At 37.5% G+C, this 21,361-nt stretch overlaps 1 protein-coding gene across 2 annotated transcripts in view; it reads left to right on the top strand.

Moving 5' to 3' along the window:
- Positions 1-21,361, top strand: part of RGS7BP (regulator of G protein signaling 7 binding protein) — a 105,023-nt gene that overhangs the window by 51,574 nt on the left and 32,088 nt on the right. Inside the window, exons 1-2 of one of the 2 annotated variants that reach the window (XM_070587459.1) lie at positions 9,693-10,036; positions 16,048-16,178. In XM_070587459.1, the coding sequence (XP_070443560.1) occupies positions 9,846-10,036; positions 16,048-16,178 (322 nt within the window). In that variant the 5' untranslated portion in view covers positions 9,693-9,845. Of the gene's footprint in view, positions 1-9,692; positions 10,037-16,047; positions 16,179-21,361 lie in introns of those variants that run through there. The other variant, XM_070587458.1, reaches the window with a different exon arrangement.

The raw sequence follows: 21,361 nt of genomic DNA, 5'->3' as shown, positions 1-21,361 counted from the left end.
TTGTGTTGTATGAATTTCCTCTGTTGGTTTATGAATATCCTTTTCATTCATGGGGGAGAGAGACTAAGGAAGAGCTCACTCCACTATGATGCTGACGTCACTCCTGACATTTAAAAAAATTATTTAGCCTTTCAAGTAGAATGTATATTACTCTATTCCAGGATTTTTTCCTTTTTCTTTTGTGTTTTTCTCTTTTGCATTATTTTCTTAACAAAGCAGAATTTTTCTTTGCTTTTGCAAAACAAAAGCTTCAAAATATAATTGACTCAATATACCTAACCTATCTTCATTTTTAATTTCTTCTACACGTGAAGCATTTATTTGACCTGATTCAACATAATCTGGAATCATTTCTTCTTTGTGCTCTACGTCAACTCCTAACACCTGGGTCTGAATTTAAGTTGAGGGTTTTCTGGACTTTTAGCTGTTGCTTTTTTTCTTTCCATGGTGTCTGTTGACTGTTTTGTTTATTTGTATGCTTTTGATTCTGTTTTGAAGTAACATGATCATGATTCAGTTGTAAATGCTCAGATAATCTGAAATCAGGATAATTTTATTTCCTAGGCTTGCCTTGGCCAAAGGAAAACAAATTATCAGGATTTACCTTTTTTTTCTCCCTTAATGATGGCTTCTGTGGAAGAATCAATGTCAGATTCACACTTTCAACCTATAAAAATTTAGTGCTAGTTCTTATATGAAGGAATTTCTGGGGTTCTTGTTTTTTGTCCTATTCATCTTTTCTTTTTGGAGCTTTCCAGTTAATCTTACAGGTGACCTAGTATTACTTAAATCTGTAGGCTGGCTAGCCTGCCTTCTTTCCTTCCTTCCTTCCTTTCTCTTTTTCAAAATGGCAGCATGCCTGCATCCAACATCTAGTAGAAAGAGCCCGGACTTTGGAGGCAGTGTTCCAATCTCAGGCTTAACAGTTCTGTGACCCCTGAGAAAGTAACCCAGCCTCACTTTCTTCATCTTTAAAATGTTAATAATATCTACATCAGAGAGTCTGTGTAAGAGTGGGTGAGATAACTTGTGTCTTCTATTTCTGGTAATACACTGGGTTAGATAACTCTAAAACATACAAGACTGGATAAGTTGGATAAAATGTGACAAACACCCTTTTAAAGGTGTAACTGAGCTCACAAAAAAGTAAGAGAAATCTCCAGAGTCACAAATGAAGAGAGAACAAAATTGAGATGGTAGGCAGCATGGACTGATCCAATGGCTTCCCTGGAGAGGCTCAGGAAATGAGCAATAAACTTTGCTACACCTTTCAGCTGATTTTTTCCTTATGAACTGAATGAGCTCTTCATATTTCATACAAACATATTTGTCTGTTTTACTCAATGCAATCCAGTGTTTGCATCTTTCTTTTGTTTTAATAGTAGCTTAGTTTTTATGTAGTTGAAACTGTTAGTCTTAACTAAAGTTGTTTTAACCTTCAAACAAGAAACTGTAAGTAAAAATGCAGAAACATTTTAATGCTTACTAAAAAATACAACGGGGAAAAATTATACTGAACTTCTAGGGGATACAAATTAGAGAGGAACTAAGGAGTATTTACAGTTGGTAGGAACTACTGCCAGAAAAAAAGGAAAAATATTGCATGGGGTTTATAGCAAAGACCTCAGCTGAAACTGGACAAAGCGTATGGACACGTAATTGGAATAAGCAAACATGAGGGAAAATATTCAACTATATTAATAGTTGAAAAACCACAGGGTAAACAATATATAGAAGTTTACACACTGTAAATTAGCAAAATGTCAAAGAATGATTACATCCAATTCTGGTAATTCTATGGTAAAATTGGTACACTTATATATTGCTAGAGACATAGACATTTAAATTTATATAATTAAAACAAAAACTTCAGTTCCTCAGGCGTGTTAGCCTATGTCAAGTGCTCAATAGCCACATGAAGCTTGTGGCTATCATACTGCTGAGCACAGAGGACTATCTCCATCATCACAGGAAGTTCTATTGAACAGGGCTGCTCTAGACAACAGACATAGGAGTAGAATTGATGGGTGGTTGCATATGCACAATTTCCATTGTACTTGATACTTCAAATTGTTCTCCAATGATTGTATCAATTGACCTTTCCATTGGTGCCTTGCTCTAGCTCCTCTTAAGCACTTGGTATTTTCAGACTTTTATTTTTCTGATCTAATGGATATGAAATGATGTATCTTACTGATTTAAATTTGCATATCCTTGATTACTAATGAAGCTGAGTATTTTTTTCCTGTAATTATTATCCTTTCATATTTCCTCTTCAGTGAGTTTCCTGTTTTTCCCCCTATTACCATGTTGAAATTATTTAAAATGGGAAAATGTTTATCATAAAGTGATGTTAAAAAAAAACACAAAATTGGCCTACAATAATTTTAACTGAGTAAAAATAAATATCCAGATGGTCAAAATTTGGAAAATTTGTCACAAAAGTTAACATAGATACATTAAGATGTGGGATTTGGGGGTAATTTACTTTTCATCGGAAAATGATTTAATGTTGTCGTAATACTGTTATCTTATTTTCAAAGAGCCAACAAGTATAATATTGCTTGATGTTTGGGAAAATTGCCCTACAACTTCTTACTCTGTTTTCTAAGTCTTCCTCTTGGCTCCATGTAGACTGAGTGATTATTTTTCTTTATGCCTGCTATTATTTTTACTTGACATTATTCCTTTCTGGTAGAACACTGTGTGCTTGACCTAAAAAAAAATCTGTGTGTGAGAGTGTGTGTGTGTGTAAAAGCTAGGATAGAGTGCTGAGAGAAGAAAAACATTTCAAGATTTGTATCTTTAATTAGATGACATGTTTAAATTGCAATGGAAACTGCCTTTCGTAACTCATGGTAGAGGGAAATGAATTTGTGTATATCACTCGGAGATATCATGTGTTCATATTTGCAAATGTAACTTAAGCACACACTAGTCTAAGTAGTCAACTTGGAAAAGGAATGACATTCTCTAAAAAGTTGAACTCTACTGTTTAAAAAAACAAAAGCAGAAACAAGACAGAGAGAAATGGTAGTGTAAAAATCAAATATAAATTAATTCCTGCCCCTTAAATCCTTGGGAAGGAATGGGCTCTATTCTAAGTTTCACTGCAGCATCAGCAGCCGGCATGTGTAACCTTCCACTAGTGAAATGTAGTTAAGTTCCCACACACACCCATTGGTCCTTTCCCTCTGTCTTGTCAACCAGGCTTCTTTCTATTAATTTTTCATTTCCTGCCTGGATCAACTTTTCCAATTTCCCTGTTACATGCTGCTGGATGATGTTTCCCACCCTTGGTACAAGCAATCTTTGCAGCAGGTCCAGAGAGCATAACCAGGATTTTTACCTTTAACAAAATCAGACAGGAGTTGTCTTTATACATTTTCGCTGAGGCTGTGGGCCCCAGTTGATGCTGCCGCCTCACATCTTTCAAGTGATTTTTGTCAGCTGTAGGCATGTTGGGTATCTGTTGCGGATCTCTGGAATTTCAGTAGTGTGAGCCGGAATGTTCATTCTCTGTCCTTCCCACTTGCTTCCAAACTAGCATCCCAGTGAATGATTTGTTCAGAGCAGGGCGCAGAGAGCCTCTGAGTTTATCGTTCTTGCCCTTGCCTGGAACAGTGTCACTTTCCAGTTGTCTCACCATTTGTGGCCCTTTGTTAGCTCTTATACTAATTTGTAAAGTAGGTGTTGCATTTCCTTTGATTTGCAATAAGATGTCAGTTCATATTAAGAGTGTTGCAATGTGAGTTCAAGGACAGGAAATGAAAGAAGGCCAAAATGAAGAAAAACTTTTAAAACAAGATGTTTTTAAAATTAGGGTAAAACCTTGCCCAGTAAAACCTGGAGTGCAAACCAAATGGGATTTGCAACTTGAATGCACACCCTCCAGGAGGCCTTTCAGAAGAATCTGCCAAGCAATGCTTGGCTTCTTGGGGATGCTTGTCATGCAGGATGCCATATCACTGTGGTCCTAGAGCCTCCCATGGTCTTCCATCTGCTTAACTTTGAGCTAAGGTGTGGGTTTGGATCTACTTAGTACATTTTCCCTAATGTGTATGCTGAATGTCATCTGAAAACATTTTTCTCCTCAAGTGCCTGGAATGTGCTTGGATGTTTACTGAAGTTACTCTTTCGCTTAATGGAATTAGCTCTGTGGCCGTGTGTCATGATTTGGAGGCTGCTTTAAATATAAGCCTCACCGCCGGCATACCAACATTATTGCTTCTTTCCTTTGGATGCTAGATGCCTTCCCTAAGGGGTATGGCTGTAATAGGCTAACCCATTGCTTCTCAAAGTGCAGTTCCTGGATCAGCTGGGAGCTTATTAGAAATCAAACGATCAGGCCCCAGCCCAGACCCACTGAACTAGAAACTCTAGGGATTGAGCCCAGCATTCATTGTGGTTTAACAAGCCTTTCAGCTGATTTTAATGCACGTTAAAGTTTGAGAACCTCCCATCTGAGCCCATGGGCTTCAAAGTGATGTGTGCAAGGTGATCTGAAAAAAATTATAACTTTATATTTTATAGTCTCCTTTTCTCATATCTTTTTGTACATTTTTAATATATCAAATATGTTAGTGTCATTATATATGTATAATTTGTCAACAAACACATTGCATATTAAAAGCACATGTTTGATTTTTTTTTTTTTGAGGAAGATTAGCCCTTAGCTAACTACTGCCAATCCTCCTCTTTTTGCTGAAGAAGACTGGCTCTGAGCTAACATCTGTGCCCATCTTCCTCTACTTTATATGTGGGATGCCTACCACAGTATGGCCTGACAAGCGGTGCCATGTCTACACCAAGGATCCGAACCAGCAAACCCTGGGCCGCCAAGAAGCGGAACGTGCGAACTTAACCGCTGCACCACCAGACCAGCCCCCTGATTTTTTTATGGATAGAGATGCATGACATACGAAGTTTGAAGACTACTTGTCTAAGTATAACATTTAAAAACTCTTAAATCCAACTGAGCCATTAGCCGCCAACAATGTCTAATATTTACATTAATATATTTATCTCACTGCTCACTTCTAAAATGCTTTGGAAATAATTTACAGTGTTTGTTTCTTACCTTGTGCAGAGAACTCTCACATTCCCAGTAAAGTGGTAAAAAGAGACCTCTGCATTGCATCCTAGACCCTTTGGCAGAAGAGAGAATAATGATGACCCATGAACAGCATCAATGTCACCTTCCCACTTCCCCCTCAGTGCATTCATTTTTGTGCATGCAGAAAAGGGCACAGACAGCTAGAAACAGGATTTTATACTCAATCATTACCATGCCCTTTTCCCATTCTTATTGCTCTGCTTAGATGGAGGGATCCCTGTGGGGTGAGGGTATACCCTGTTCTCATTGGCAGTTTTCCCCGCTCCCCCACATACGCCAGCTTGCACTAGCTGACATGCCTCCTGTGTTACACACTTACACTCCCTTTGTGTTATGCATTTCCCTGAGCTGGGCAGAAAGTATTGTGTGCTTTCTATAAATGGAGGAACCAAGAGTAGGGCTGACTTTTAAGCCATGATAATTTAGGGGTTCAACAAAGAAAAAGTAGAGTAAAATTAGTTCGCTCCTAGCACAATATTTTGCAGAAAGTATGCTTTCAGTAACTGTGCACGGGATGAATGAATAAAGATATCAATATAGTTCAGTTCCTGAGCACTCAGTTCTGATAATATTACATAGCAGTTAAAAGCATAAATATAGGTTTGAGTCTTATCACTCCGTCTACTATTTGTGTGACTTGAGCAAGTTTCATAACCTCTCCTAAGCCTCATTTCCTTCAGTCTGTAAACTGAGGATAAGGCTAGTAACTACGTCATAGACTCATTGTGAGAATTAAATGAGATGTAAGTGCTTAGAGTGGTATCTGGCACATAGTAAACTGCCAGTAAACATTAGTTGCATTGTATTTTGTTAATGCTGAATCGAATGCCAGGAAATAATAGAGCATATTTCTGCCCTCAAGTCCTTTGTCGGTGAAGTTCGTGAGCCTTTTTTTTCCTAGCTAAGGGTTATGATCTTACATAATTTATGCCATTTTGAAAATCAAAAGTAATGCTTCTATTGGAGAGATGGACTAAACATTTGTTAATCACCGTCTCCTCCTGCCTATGTGTCTGTCTGCCTGAAGAGCTATTTCTGTTCTTGAGCTAACTTTTGGCAGAGGAGCAGTCTTTTCATTCTGTTTCACCTAATGGTACATTATACTTCATCATTAAGAATGAAAGAAAAAATTGTATGTACATCTCCATGGTGGAGCCATTTAGTTGAAAACTCGATGGCAGGAAAATGATACCACATCAAGGAAGGAATAAAAGGCTGAAAATTTTCTATCACTCTTCAGAAAAATTAATTTGTCTTAGAGGAGTCTTTACAGTATGTTATCATCAAATAAAAACACTATGGGATAATAATGAGAGTTTCCATGAACTCTTAAAAAAGGACTCCAGAAAAAGGAAAACTTTCCTTTTGTATTTCCAAAATTCATCCTTTGTGAATAGCAAGAAATTAATAAATATTATTCGAATTAATAATTAGGTTGGAAGAAAGCCTATAATAGAGATGTAAGGATGTCTACACATAATGTGCAGAATTGCCTCCTTGCAACACTTCCCCGTCATTTGTGCTTGTTATGACCATATATTATTTCACTTAAATCTTTTCAATAATGCTGTGAAGTAGGTCTTACTATCTTCATTCAATATTTGAGGCTCTGAGAGGTTAAGAAATTTGCCCAAGATCACGCAGTTAAAAGTAATGAAATCAAGATATAAACCCAGAACTCTGACTCCAGACCGCTTATGCTTCATGTAGAGGCTGGAAAGTGGCCTATTTTTTTCCTTCTCTGAGAAAACGTGAACTACTGCAGTAAGGTGGGCTCTTCCTCCTGAAGACAGACCACCGTTGCTTTCCTTCTCTTGACTCTGAAATTACCAGCCTTGCCTCTTTGAGGAGTCTGCGTGTATCACATGGACTCACATACATGGTGAGCCTTGAATGTTCAGTTTGATTCGTTTCAAGAAACACGGATTGAGAGCCTTCAGTGAGCCAGGCAATATGCTAGGTGCTTGGCAAACAGAAACAACGGATAAAACTTCCTGCTCTTGAGGATATTAATCTGGAAGGAAATATACAAAAATGTTAATAATAGATACTTCTGGTCTTAGTATGTCATCTTTTCCTCTTTTTACTTATCTGCATGCATTTCTGTTAATATGGTAATATTACTTTTATATAATAGTTTAAAGAAAAAAAGAGGGCTGCAAGAAAAGAAACTCTTAAGAAAACGATCTCTAATGGTGACATAGAGCAGATGAAGGCAGAACCAGCACTGTAACCCCAGCCCTCTGGCTCCTCACATCATATAGGCACTATTTTTTTACGCCAGCTTGGGGTAACTGTTTAATTGAGAACCTACTATGTACCAGACAATCTATTAAATGTTGGAGGTTATAAAGATAAATAAGATAAACTTTCTGCCTCAAGGAATTTATAATCCAGTGAAAAACCTCATGGTGGAATATGATCTTTTCCATAAATTGATACTCGCCTCTTCTGTTTACATAAAGCTTTTGCCTTTTTGTAGAAAATAGCTCTTACATCTGTCTAGAAATGCACATTTCCATATTGGCATGAAGTGTTATCTTTTGAGAGTTATGCAAAAAATACAAATTATCATTGTGTGCCAATGGAAAGAAAGAATTTCTAACACCGCAGAATCCTATTAGATATAACACTTAAAGAACCTCTAGTGTTGGGTAGGAGTCTGAAGTTGAAAAAGTAGACTGCAAAATGCTTAAAAAGTTCTAACTCTTCTCTAAATCCTTCACATAAACTAAAGAATGAACCAGAGAGCTAAATCGGCAGTGCTGAAGCTCTGCAGGAGAGTAGAAGCTACATGTATTTGCTATTGTTATTAATATGATAAATAGATGACATCTTCCTACCCTATTTCTAAACCACCCCAAAGAGCCTTTCTGGTTTAATATCTTTGTCAGTCTAAAAAATAGAATTTCAAGCCTGTGTGGGCCATACTTTGGACTCTCATGGTCCTTTGTCATCCCTTGGACTATCTCTAGAGATAAATAGTCTCTCATATGTAAGAGGAAGCCATTGGCCTTGGCAGCCACAATGGATTTGACGACTAGTTACTCTATAACTATACAACAGATATGTCATAATTAATTATTAAAGTGTTGATCAACATTTTGTGCTGTTACAGTTCAATGAGATGCAAGAATTTCTCTTTTTATCAAAAACTCTCTTTTGGATTAATTTAGTTAAATTTGGTCAGCACGGTTATCTCAGGTTGTTTGAAAGCCGTGTCATTGTTTCAGCAGTAGTGTGAAGGCTATAGCTTTAGTTAAAGAGAAATACAGCATCACCTAACTTAGTAACATAATTAAGAATGAAGGGCTAAATACCATTTAGATAAACCAACAGTTTAATATATTGAGCCCTAAAATCCAAGTGATAAGAGCAGGAAATAACTACGTGCTGTAATTAATGACCTAGACTTTGAATATGATGAAAATTAATGAGTTGAATTCTTTCCCTTGTAACACATGAAAGTTGAATGATAATTGACCTATGAAGATCCTTGGTATCAAGTACAAATAGTAAGCATCAGAGGTTGAAAAATCTTGATTTTCAATGCAAAAAAATATTCTCCAGACTAAACAGAAACAGATATATGCTTATTTAATTTAAATATAAATATATACACACACACATATATATATATATCTTTTAAAATAAACTGATCCTAACTGTGGTCACTGGGAAAGGGCTGCGTTCTAGCCATATAACCCATGGTGCTGATTGTCATCCCAGCAGAGATTCAAGAATCTAAGACTCAGACTCCATCAGCCGCAGGCCTCTCTCTGCTATAAGAGTCACAGCAACTGGTAGACCAGGACCGAAAGAGCTGTTTGCAGACCCCGTAGAACTCCCAAGAAAAGACCATAAAGAGAAAAACATTGAGAGAATCAGAGGGAAAAATGGAAACACGAAGAGACTCTCAAGCCAAAAAAAGGATGGGAGGAGAAAGGAGGGAGGGGGGAAAGAGGCCAGGATAGAATAAGAAAGATATTTTATTTGGGAGAATGAAGAAATATTGCCTTGTAAGGGTTAGTTTTCTCCTGGTCAATAAGCATGAGTTTCAAGAATCAAGAAAAAGAAGTCATGATGTGCAGCCCATTAACAACTTCAACCTCTAATGCCCTGAGAAATGCCCAGAGAGCCCCTTCAGATTCGCCACAAAAGTCACCACCTAGTCCCAACTCTCACCAGTAATGCCTTAACCAGGCATTATCTTATCTTAATTTCAAGATAAATAAAAGACGATTTTCAATTCAATAGTAGTATTTTTAATCTTACTTCGTCGTAAGTAACTTAATGTTAGCAAACTGATGGCTATTGATTTTTAAGTGTTTAAATCTGTTAAAATACAATTTTTACTCTTTAAATGGAAAAATATAAATAAGGTGCTTGGTAGTGCTACCCATTATTTGTCAACTCTCCCAACTGGGTCATGGGGAAATGTCAAAGTTGCTGCCAGAGAGCAAACTGAAAGTAACAGGGAGATGAAGACCAGAATATGGCTTTAAATCATAAAAAGTGCTCCCCCTCTGAGCCCCATTGCTTTGCATAAAGGTACCCAAAGTCACCACCAAAAGCTAATCCAGTTGCTAATCCAGTTGAAACTTCAGGTTTCACTCTGCTGTTAAAGTCAAGTTTCATTTTTGACTCAACCGGAGCAGCTCCAGGGCAGAGTTTGATTCCGACTCGTGTTCAGTGGTGAGGAAGTCACTGAGCCATATGTTCCCACCAAATGACACACTGTGAAGTGAGGGGAATTATTGCAATTACTTCATCAGAGGCTCCTGGGGGAACCAAACTTGCTGTGAGTCTCTGTGAAGAAAATACAGGAGGTTTCCACCTAAAACACAAGTTTCAGAAAAACTCACTGGAGGAAGATGACGAAAAAAATGGAGACGATAGAGAAACTCAACTATTCTATCTGTAGGTACCTTGAAAAGTATCTTGTTTCTGTTTCTTCTGATTAACTGGGCTTCTGTTTTTATTGCAGTGCTTATTTTGGTATAAAAAAGTGTAGTCATTTAGTAGGTACCTGGCATATGTTCTGTATTTTTGAGCTTGGATAGACCCTGTAATTACCTTTAAGAATTTGAAACCTAAAATAGTATCTTGATCACACAGGCACACAAACAGACGCACACACACATATACAAACACAAACACACATTTGTGCCCTCCGTGTCCTCTGGCTATCTATTGATTCTGTAAACTCATGGGGCCACCTTGGGAAGTCTCCTTCACAGACACCATATGTAGGCTGGACTCTGAAGCTACCACTGAATTTGGCTCAGAATTAGGGTATATCCTTGTAAATGGAATTCGTCTGAAAGGAAACCACTAGGGTTATTTGAAGAGATATTCTGAAGATCGTGATCCTTGGGTAAGTCATTTAATTCCTTTCCTCCCTAACTATTTGCTCTGAAAAATAAAGCAGTGGATATCATCCCCTTCCCTCATCTCATTTGGCTTCCTGAATCTTTCCTTGCCATTTGGCTTAATAGCCAACAACGGAATTAATTGTGAAAAGAGAAACTGGGATATATTTGCTGCCACAGGAGTTCTGGTTTCCATCTCTGCTAGCTGACAAACCCCAAGTGTTTATCTGTCATCACTAAAGTCTGTGAAATGCTGAGTGGTTGTTAACAGGGTCACACCTTCTTTTCTCAGACTAATGGCATGTTTATTTACCCAAAGGCCATATTTGGGAGCTGTAAGAAAATAAAGAATGTATAGAATAGCAGATAATTTTTTTAAATTAAAAAAAAATGTTTTATTGTGGTCAAAATAGCTTATAACATAGTGAGATTTCAGTTGTACATTATTGTTTGTCATACACCATATAAGTGTGCCCCTTCACCCCTTGTGCCCAGCCCCCACCGCCCTTCCCCTGGTAACCACTAATTTATTCTCTTTGTCCATAAGTTTGTTGATATTTCACATATGAGTGAAATCATATGGTGTTTGTCTTTCTCTGTCTGGCTTATTTTGCTTAACATGATGCCCTCAAGGTTCATCCATGTGGTTGCAAATGGGACAATTTCACAGTTTTTGTGTGGCTGAGTAGTATCCCATTGTATATATGTACCACATTAGCAGATAATTTTTAAAACTACAGGCTATATGCAAGCATAAGGCTAAGTAAGCGCAACGTTGATGTCTTAAGATTGATTGCAGCCAACTTCTAACAATCCTTCACAGTTTTTGCTTGTTTTCCCCGCATAATCTCATTTGATCCTTGCAACAACCTTGAGATCCTTCCGTCATCGTGAATAGGCGTTATCCCTGTTTCACAGCTGAGGAAACTGAGTCCCGGGGAAATTAAAGTGGTTTTTCTGAGATCACAATTCTCAGCAAAGTCTCTATTTAGAGCTAAGTTTTCTGAGTCCAGAACTCACTTTTTTTATTATGTCTTGCTGCCTTCAACTAAGTATATAAACCATCACCATTAGGGACAGACTTTCAAAACAACACACATTTTGAGGGTTTTTAAAAAGCCATTAGCAGCTTCACAGAACACCAAACTTGGCAAAATGGGGCAAAGAGCAGACAGATGCGGGCCAAGGCATTTTGTAACTAAAATCCCCAGTGTGTTAACTTCTGAACTTGACCTTACTAGTCATAAATCTGCTCAGTTGTTTTGTTCAATTTATGTCATGTAATTATTTGGGGAAATGTAAATGCTTGGGCAATAAGGAAATACTCATCACTTAGATTCTATAGTTATCATTTTATTATGGTTGCTTTACCACGTATCTACCTATCTGTCCATCCCTCTCTCCAACCAGCAACCCATCTTATTTTTCTGAAGTTGCAGACAGTAGTAAATTTTACCCCTAAACAGTTCAGTACACGTATCATTTACTAGGGTTCCATGTTTGCTTATGGTTCTTTTTTTTTTAAAGTAAAATTTGCCTATAATCAATGCACAAATCTTAAGTGTACCATTCAATAAGTTTTACCAAATGTATACACCCATGTAACTCAACCCTCTAGATATAGAGTATTACCCTCACCCCAGAACGTATCCTTCCCTCATGGCCCTTGCCAGTCAATTCCCTCTCCACCTGTTCTAATAATTTGTCACTATTGATTAGTTTTATCTGTTCTAAACAGGTACTCTTCTGTGTAAGGATTTTCTCACTCAGCATCATGTTTTTGAGATTCATCCATGGTGTTTTGTGTACCAGAAGTTTACTCCTCTTAATTGTTGAGTATTATTGTATTGTAGGAATATACTAGTTTCTTTATCCGCCTTCCTCTTGACAGACTCCTGGCCTGCTTCCAGTTTTGGGTTACTCTAAATAAAACTACTCTGAACACTCTTACAGAGATCTTTTTGTGAATATGTTTTCATTTATCTTGGGTAAATACCTAGAACTGGAATTGCTGGGTCATAGGTTAGGTGTATGTTTAGTTTTGTAAGAAACTTCCAGAACTGTTTTCAAAGGAATTGTACCCTTAAACCACCACCACCCGCCTCCCCCCGCCCCCCCCCCCCCCCGCCGCAGCCAACAATGTGTGAGAATTTCTGTTGCTGCACATCATCGTCAACATTTGGTGTTGTCAGTCTTTTTAATTTTAGCCGTTCTGATGGTTGTTCAGTGTATCACTTTTTGAATTGCAAAATCAGAATATCCACAATAGAGAGCATTTCCATTATCAAGGGGCAACTTAGGCAATGTCTGTATTCATGTACCCCTAGGACTAACCAGTTTGGATTTCTTAAGTCATATGATTAACATATTAAATCCTAATTCTCATCCTTAAAGAGTTGATTGAAAGACTCATAATTTGGTGCTTATTTTAAATGTTTTTGAATTCTGCTTGAGGTCTAAATTGCTGAACTATTGTTAAAGTTAATTTTTAGGGTGTTTTTCTATTAATACCAAGACTTTCAAATTAATCAAAATGATCAGGTTAGTCCTTGACTTAAGCTCAATAGAAAAATAATCACAACTTAGTCACTAACTCAAAGTTTCTTTGACTGAATTGAATGAGCATCACCTCAGGGGCAGCTCTCCTAGACTAAACTTTGATTACAAAGAGCGAATCATTTTAGGAGAAGCATAAATAAATAACTCCAGGTTAAGTTGCTTCCAGTTCCTGGAGGAAGTCCACAGGCCTAATTTCATTTTAATGTAAATGTTTCCTTGGGCTTTATAATTTATCCCTGAGAAGTCTCAAGCTTTTAAATTGCCGTTTTCTTGGCTTCTCCTTCCTTCTCCGTGCTCTGACTCTTGCTCATTTGTTATGAAAGTAATCTAAATGCTCTTAATGCTTCTCAAAAATGTATTTCGGTCCACTGCTTATAACGTTAGACATATTATAACTCATTTGACAATTTGTCTTTTAATGAACTTTTGGTAATCAGTAGCAGAAATATAGCTTAGAGCTCTAAAATGGGAGAAATGAACTGTACAAGTCCTGAGGCCAGTGTAACCTGGTTAAGGCAGTGTGAAACACTAACATAAAAGATATCCTAACTTTCTGACTGCTCTTTAACTAGTTCCTTTCTTTCTCTATACTTCAACTTTCCAAGATATTAAAGGATAATCAGCCAGTATATGTGTGAATTTTTTAACCAGAAAATTTATAATGCAACTTTAGCATCAATTAATTTTTGTTTAGGGGATTGCATTTCTGATGGCATCGATTCAGTTCCTTCCCATAACATTTAGGAAAGGAGAAATGGTTCCACAGTTTCTTGAACCTCCATTGGTTACAGAGGCGTTAAGGAGATGGCATCCAAGGAAATGTTATGAATTAGGCATTTTAATCTCTATTCTCACTTGCCTTTTTACAGAAGCACTTAATACATTGCTTTATCTCCTTCTGTCTAGCTATAAAATAATAAACAAAATATACTGTCTCTTAAGATATGTTAATATGGTAGTCATTTCTTTAAGTTACATAAAATGTCATCTATATATGAAGTTTGCATATTTTTGGAACTAAGCCATTAGGCACATATTTTGTACTTCTGAAAATAAGAATACTCCATGGCTTGGAATGCTACTGTACTGGCTAATTGTCCCACTCATCAAATGTACAATTCACCAGCAGATTTATGATAGGGTGTTTTTTAAATCTGCATATGAGCCACCAGGGCCAGTGTTATGCATAGGTGAAAATAGGCAGCTATGATTGGGATGATGGAGCAGCACAGAAAGGACCTGGCTGCCTTAAAATCTTTTCCCGCTTGCCTGCCTTTGGGGTAAGACACTATCTTCAAATTATTCTATCAAAAGCAATGTATTAGCAGCTAATACACCAGGATCAGTTTTTATTACACGGACCATTGATGCCCATTATTCCTTCAGAGTCCACCAGGGCCATGAGGGGTAGGACACAGTCAGAGACATTTTGAAAGGCTGACAATGATGTGAAATGATGAGTCTTTGTGTGTGTGTGTGTGTGTGGTGGAGGGGGTGTGGAGGAACTCCAGGTAGCAGGAGGACAGCCCGAAGGTGGAAGGCACTTGTGGGAGGAAGCTCTGAAAGGAAATCTGGGACTTTTGCCAAGGATAGACATGCTTCCAATGTTGGCCTAGGGCTGGACCCATGAGACGCAATGAGAAAGTGATGTAGAATTTTACTTTTCAGATGAAGCCACATTTTGCTTGTAAGCTCTTTTAAGGCATTTTGTTCTATCTGACACAGGAAAGACAGGATGCCTGTGCAGGTAACACTGGTACTGAGGCAAAGAATCTTGCATTTTCCTGTGTTGTGTAAGCCACACAGTTAGACCAACTCTGGCTCATCTACTAAATAAGTATTGAAAATGAAAACTATCAGGGTAAAGGGCTGTGTAAATATAAATTCTTTTTACTGTGATTTCAAAACTTAAATAAAAATGAAGCCACCATTTTTTTTTTCCTGATAATTACTCCTGACATTTTGCCACTGACCCACTTTACAAAGGAATCAAATCCAAAGGCTGCATTATCTAATAAGATTTCACTGCATTTTAAATGCGTGGGGATAGAAGTAAAGATAGCACATTAGGACAGTTGACAGAGTTCACGTTTATGCTTCTTCCATTTCTAATCTATCTCTAAACATCATCTCTTTTATTTAGCTTGCTTTATTCAACACAGGCTATTTTAGTTGCATATAAAAGAAAGAGTCTTGTCACAACTAACTCCTTTCTTCTTAATCAAAAGATAAAAGATAAAAGATAAAAGTGATCACTTCGTGTTTCATCATATTCACATTTATATATTTTATCATAGTTAATAGATAAAGGCTCAGGGACTTCAGTACAAATTATAGAACATAAGTTCAGTGTTTATTTAGCTTTAGATTGTTAAGCATAATTATTAGAATTTTATTACTTTTCTCTTCATAAAATTTTTATTTTTTCATTAAAAACGTTTGGCCTTTGATAAATTAACCATAGCAAACAATAAAGGGATATCCTTTAGACTGAGACAAAAGACCTTGATAAAGATGATTTGTATCAAGCCATTTGTATCAAATGACTCTCTAATCATATTATTCCAGGGCCTTAATATTAAAGAGCTATCTTATAACTAATAATTGAAGAGCTCTTCGCTAGTTTCTCTAAAAATAAGAGTTTTTAATCTCTTCTTGCAGGCTAAGATATTTTTATAGTTTAAATATATTTTGGAAATTTGTTCCAACACTTAAATTGAAAATGTCTGATATTTTCAATTACTTAAAACATTTATGATCTTAAGCTCCCAGAAGAAATCTGCTGCTGAAGGGGAAAAAAATTAAGAGCTGTTAGTCAGAAAGACACTTATGTAAGAACTGTGACTTTGGTCACTGGTTTGAAAGGAGAAAGTCCTATTTTTTAGACTCCAGGCTTTGAGGAATCTTTATCGAGCATTTTCCCATCTCGGAGCTGAGACAAATGACTGATGAGTGAAATCTTGAGAATGTTCACAGCTTTTCTCTTTCATTCTGTTGCAGCCCCGAAGATGGTGAGATTCATCCAGAAATCTGCAGGCTTTACATCCAGCTGCAGTGCTGCTTAGAAATGTACGCCACAGAGATGCTAAAATCCATATGTCTGCTGGGATCTCTTCAGTTTCATCGAAAAGGTACCTACACTTAATATGTTGCCATAAACACTGAGGATGTTAAACAAAGACCCGTCTTTTGCAAAGGCCTCTTGGCACTGTATGTCTATCTACACACAATTAAAATGGATGTCAACGTTCAGGAAATGTGTGATATAAATTAATAAGTCTATATCAATACTATCTAAGTGCGTGAGAACACTGATCACCTTAAACAGAAATTGTCATAGAAACAGTTCTCAAATTTCTTATTTTACCACTTGTGAAGATGACTTTGGTTAGACTCAGCATAGGCAGCAAAAATATATAATGATCTTATGAGGGCAGTAAATGCTATGCAAGATTGCTGCTATTTCCGTAAATGAATTAGGTTGCAAGAAGACAGATTCAATATTGTATCCCAAAGATTTAAAAATAGGGAAAACTCAGCAAACAATAGGGAGGCATATTAGTAATAGAAAATCTCATTACCTGGCTTAAACTATATATAAAGGGGATATATTGGCTCAAATGACTGAAGCCTCCAGACGTGGCAGTGGCTTCTGCATGGTTTGCTCAGAGTTCTAAGTTCTATTCTGAGTGATGCTGTGCCTTCTCCTGGGTATTGGCTTTACTCAGGCTGTCTTCCCCCATGTTAGCAAACTGATTGCAGCAGTTCCAGTCATCACATCTGCACCCCACAGGATCCATAAGAAGAGAGAACTTCTCCCCACTATAGAGTAGCAAATGTCCTGAGCTTCATTCTGATTGACCCAGGTCAGATCATTGGTCTACACTTGAACCAATCACTGTAGCCACATGGGTGGAGTTATACTGACAATTAAGGCTCATTTCTGGAGCTAGGAGAGGAGTGGCTGTTATGTGATGAGAGAGGGTGAAATGGAATGTATGCTGGGGAGGAAGTCAAAAGTTTTCATTACTGGAGGATTCAACCTATATTTTTCCTAATTCATCAAACAATAATTTATTGGGACCCTTCTAAATGCAAACACTTTGTGCTTGAGCTCAGGAGAATAGGGGGGTACATAGAAGGTAATACTTGCCTATGACTTAAATTCAGAAATAGAAAAGTTCAGTAAACTCTGTAATAGTCAGGGAAAATCTTGTAGAAAGGGTGAGACTTGAGCTGGGTTGTGAAGATGGGGTTTAGGTAGGGAAGAAAAAAAGATTTCAGGTGAAGAAATAGTTAAAATAGAGATTTGCAATCAAATGAGCCTGCAATTTGGGGGGAACTAAATGATATGATAAAGTACTTGTAAAAACCAAATCTAGTGTACACACATATGTGTGCACACAACAGGACTAAAAACAAGATTATGCCACGCTGCTCCAAAGAGAGAATATTTGATATACAAATATTATTTATTTTTCCTTTTGCCTTCTAAAGGCTGAACTTTCAAGAATTTCCATCTTTACTTCTGTTGTTAATACAAGTGAACATGTTTGGAGAGATTAGCTCCTTGACAGTCCTGATGCCTCATCAGAAGATTGAATACTCAGACATGTTGATGACATCCAAACAGGTTGTTGTTGGCTTGGTGTCTTTACTTGTCCTCTCTCTCTCTCTCTTTCTCTCTCTGTGTCTCTCTCTCTGTCTCTCTCTCTCTCTCCCCCCTCCCCACACACACACACACTCATGTGCATTCACACGTAAACACACATACAGAGTAGTGTTTTCGTTCTTTTTAATCATGGTTGGATAGTTGGATAGACTGGGTACAGGTAGTTTTTCCCCAGGTCTGCACTGGCTACACCTGCAGTATTTCGTGCCCATTTGCCACTGGAATCTGCCTTGTTGATGACATGCCCTTAACACCCCAAGACCTCCACCCCCACTCTCACTCAAACTCCTTGGTTTGCTGCCTGGTCTCTTGCCATCCACTCCTAATTTTTGCCTTTTCACACGTGACTTTTGGAAGGTATATTCCTCTCTGCTAGCTCTTTGTTTAAAAGTAGAAGCGATTCCCTCATCCAGATTCCTTCCTCTCGTATTTGGTCTTGAGCACACAAAGCAAAACCACATCACCTCTTAACTGATCAGCTCATTTGCTCTTCACTGCTTCCTGTCTTCATTGTCAGTCTCTGATCTGCTTCCTTCCTTACCTCTTCTTTAAAAAATGATAAACCCCTGCATCTTGCTCTAGTGCTTAACCTATGTACAACTCTAAAGAGAATATACCTGATAGCGTCTTTGATTTGTCAAGTCTCCACTTGGATTTCTATTTTATTCTTCTAAAATCATTATTACTTAAAGTTTAGTCCTTAGAAGATCTGCTTCAGAATTATTCAGGATGCTGGATAAATAGGTAGATTCCTCGATCCTCTCCAGGATCTACTGAATCGGAATCTCTGGGGCACACCAGCTGATTCTGATGCACAATGAAGATTGAAAACTGTTGCTCTACCCTTTGAAACAAAAACAAATCACCCCACCATATGAATAAAAATTAAAACTTCCAAGCCTTTACCTTGCCATTGTCCACTCATCTAAGGACATGCTTCCAACTATGCTGCATGCTTTCTTCTTTATCCCCTAAGCCCAGGAAAAGCAAATACAAAAGTGGTAAGTACCTCTGATGAGCATGAGCTCTGTGATGGCTCACACAGCATGTTTTCTTCGTGAACCCTTGATATGACCATTGAAATAAGATTGTGGTTCTCAAAGTGTAGTCTGAACGAGCAGCATCAACATCAGCATCATTTGTTAGAAATGCAAATTCTCGGGCCCTACCCCAGAACTTCTGAGTTAGAAACTCCTTTAAGTTTACTTCTTTTGCTGCTGGAAAAAGTTAAAAGAACAGTTTATTTGGGCACTTCTTCAACTGAATATATTTGTAACCTTCTGATCACCATCTGTAGTCAGCAAACCATATATCTCTCCTTTTTTTTGAAATGTGTGTATACCATCCACTCCTGGCAAGCCTCTTCTTTTTCCAGAATGCAAGTCCAAGAGCTAATTGTCTTATGGATTGTACCTTTGTCTGGGTACCAGTACAGTTAAGGCAATGAGGAGTAGACTTCCTTATTAATGAGAAATTCTCAAATGAGGAGTAAAGAAAATAGTAATATTTAGGGTTAAAAAACTACATTGAAGATGGAAATAAGTGACTAGCAGTAGGCAGCAAGGAAAATGTCATTAAACCAGAAAAAATAAAGCACTAGAAAACATATGCATTAAAATATATAGTTGACAAATTTCCTGGAAATTTCTGGAATGCCAAATAAAATACCAGCTCTTGGGAGAGGTATAGTTCCATTTGAAAAATCATTTTTAGTTTTCCTAGTCCTATATTTGTATTATATTTATTTTTTATTTCTTTGTTCTCTCCATTAATCATTACATCTAAGGGATTAACGTTTAATTATTGTTTTGGACTCCTGGCTTGTTTGTACCATTTGCTAGTTTATATTCCCATCATCAGGATAGCATAGAAGATGTCAGCTGATGTCACTAGATTTTGTTCTTTCTGTCTTTGGTATCATTGGAAACTAGAGAGTAACCTGTCTGTGTCCAGAAGCCTCCAGCTAATACACGATAAGTATGTGAAACCTGCTGCTGATGATCTGGGAGGCCCTGGCTGAAAAGAGTAGATGTACTCGGCTCCAGTGACCGTGGACTGCCAGAAATCAGTCAAGGAAAAAATATGTCCACAGACCCAGAACAAGAGTATTAAACTTTAAGAGAAGAGTTGGGCAAATTAAGAGATGTAATATGTATCTTGTCCTGGAAACATGGGATCCCTACTCATAAAAGTAGACTGAGAGGAGTCAGCAAGCCTGAGAAACCTTCCTGCAGTATTGCAGTGGAAGGCAAACAAATGCCTCGTCTTTATGAAGACAAGACACGGGGGAAGGGTGGGGAGGAAGGTTCTGCTAATATGACATCCTCAGGGACTGAGTCAGGATGTGTGATTAGGGAAAAATATGCATAGACTCTGAATGAGCAATGGAGTGGAAACTGAAGTGTAGGTGATTCCAAATTTCAAGCAAGGTGATAGAAGTGGCAGGGAGAAGTATGGATGAAGAAATCAGTCCCCTTTCTCCAAGATAGAAAGATAGATAGATAGATGGATAGATAGATACAGCTATAGATATATTAAAATCATGTCTTAGCAAAAAGAGCATTTATCCACTAGAAAAAGTCTGTCTACCAAGATTTAAGATGCCAGGTAATATACTCTTTGTCCAAACAGTGGTGTCTCTGGTGTGGCCTTGGGCTAGGAAAGGGGCCTGTCTAAAGCCCTTCCTAAGTCCCCCTTCCTTCAAGAAATCAAACAGTCCTCAGAGTCTCTGGGGAAGAGTGACTCCCATTCTAGTCTGTAACACTTGAAATCTCTTTCTGCTTAGAATCTCTTTCTGGTATGTTTCTTTTAATGCTATGATAAAAACACATATTTTGATAACTTTTAAGTGTTTCTTCTCCCTCCCTGTGTTACAAGTTGGCCATTCCCCTCTTCTTTACTATTTCTTTTCCATCAAGAAAAACAAAGGACTTGTAATTGAGTCATTAAGTTTGTTTTATATGAGAGTCTCTGGTCAATTTTTCATTGAGATTAGATACCGAAACCAAATTGTTTCACAGTTATCTGTACTTTGAATTTATTCTTATTTCTAATCACCTCCCTGGCTGCCACAAGAAGTCCAGCAAGTATTGTATATCACATTTAGTTTTACTATTGTATTGAGTAGTTATGAGTTTAGTCTAGAGAAAAAGGACACACATGGTCACTGCAGGAGTGAAGAGAATGGTCTCTTTCTGGGAAAAATAAGCCTCAAATCATTTTGAAGCTCCTGCAGTGAGCTGGAATTTAGTAATGAAGATTGTCCTTCTGTCCCAATTAAGCAAATTATAAATATCCTAGTCCTTAACAATATCTTTGGTGGATCTTCATGCTTTTTCAATCACCATGCTTCTGAATTTTTACTGTCTCATAAATCCGATTGGTACAATCTACTTGGAAATCTTTTATACTTTACAAGATAATGCTATTGCCAAAGAAATAAAAAAAAGGACTAAAATGATTTTCTTTTTTTATGGCCAACAAAGTTAGAGTAAATTACGGTAATGTGAGGTAAATCCATATTTCATAAAGTCTATTGGGTTGTACCATGCAGAGTGTGGTTCTGAAAAACTGTGTTTGTTTCAAGAAGACGACAGGTGGGAATACTTTTAGTCATTTTGTAGTTTCATATTTTAGCACTTG

Source organism: Equus przewalskii, chromosome 20 (assembly GCF_037783145.1).
Source record: "Equus przewalskii isolate Varuska chromosome 20, EquPr2, whole genome shotgun sequence".
NCBI classification, from domain to species: Eukaryota; Metazoa; Chordata; class Mammalia; order Perissodactyla; family Equidae; genus Equus; species Equus przewalskii.
The sequence above is the reverse complement of the archived record's forward strand: the minus strand, read 5'-3'. Positions and strand labels throughout refer to the sequence as shown.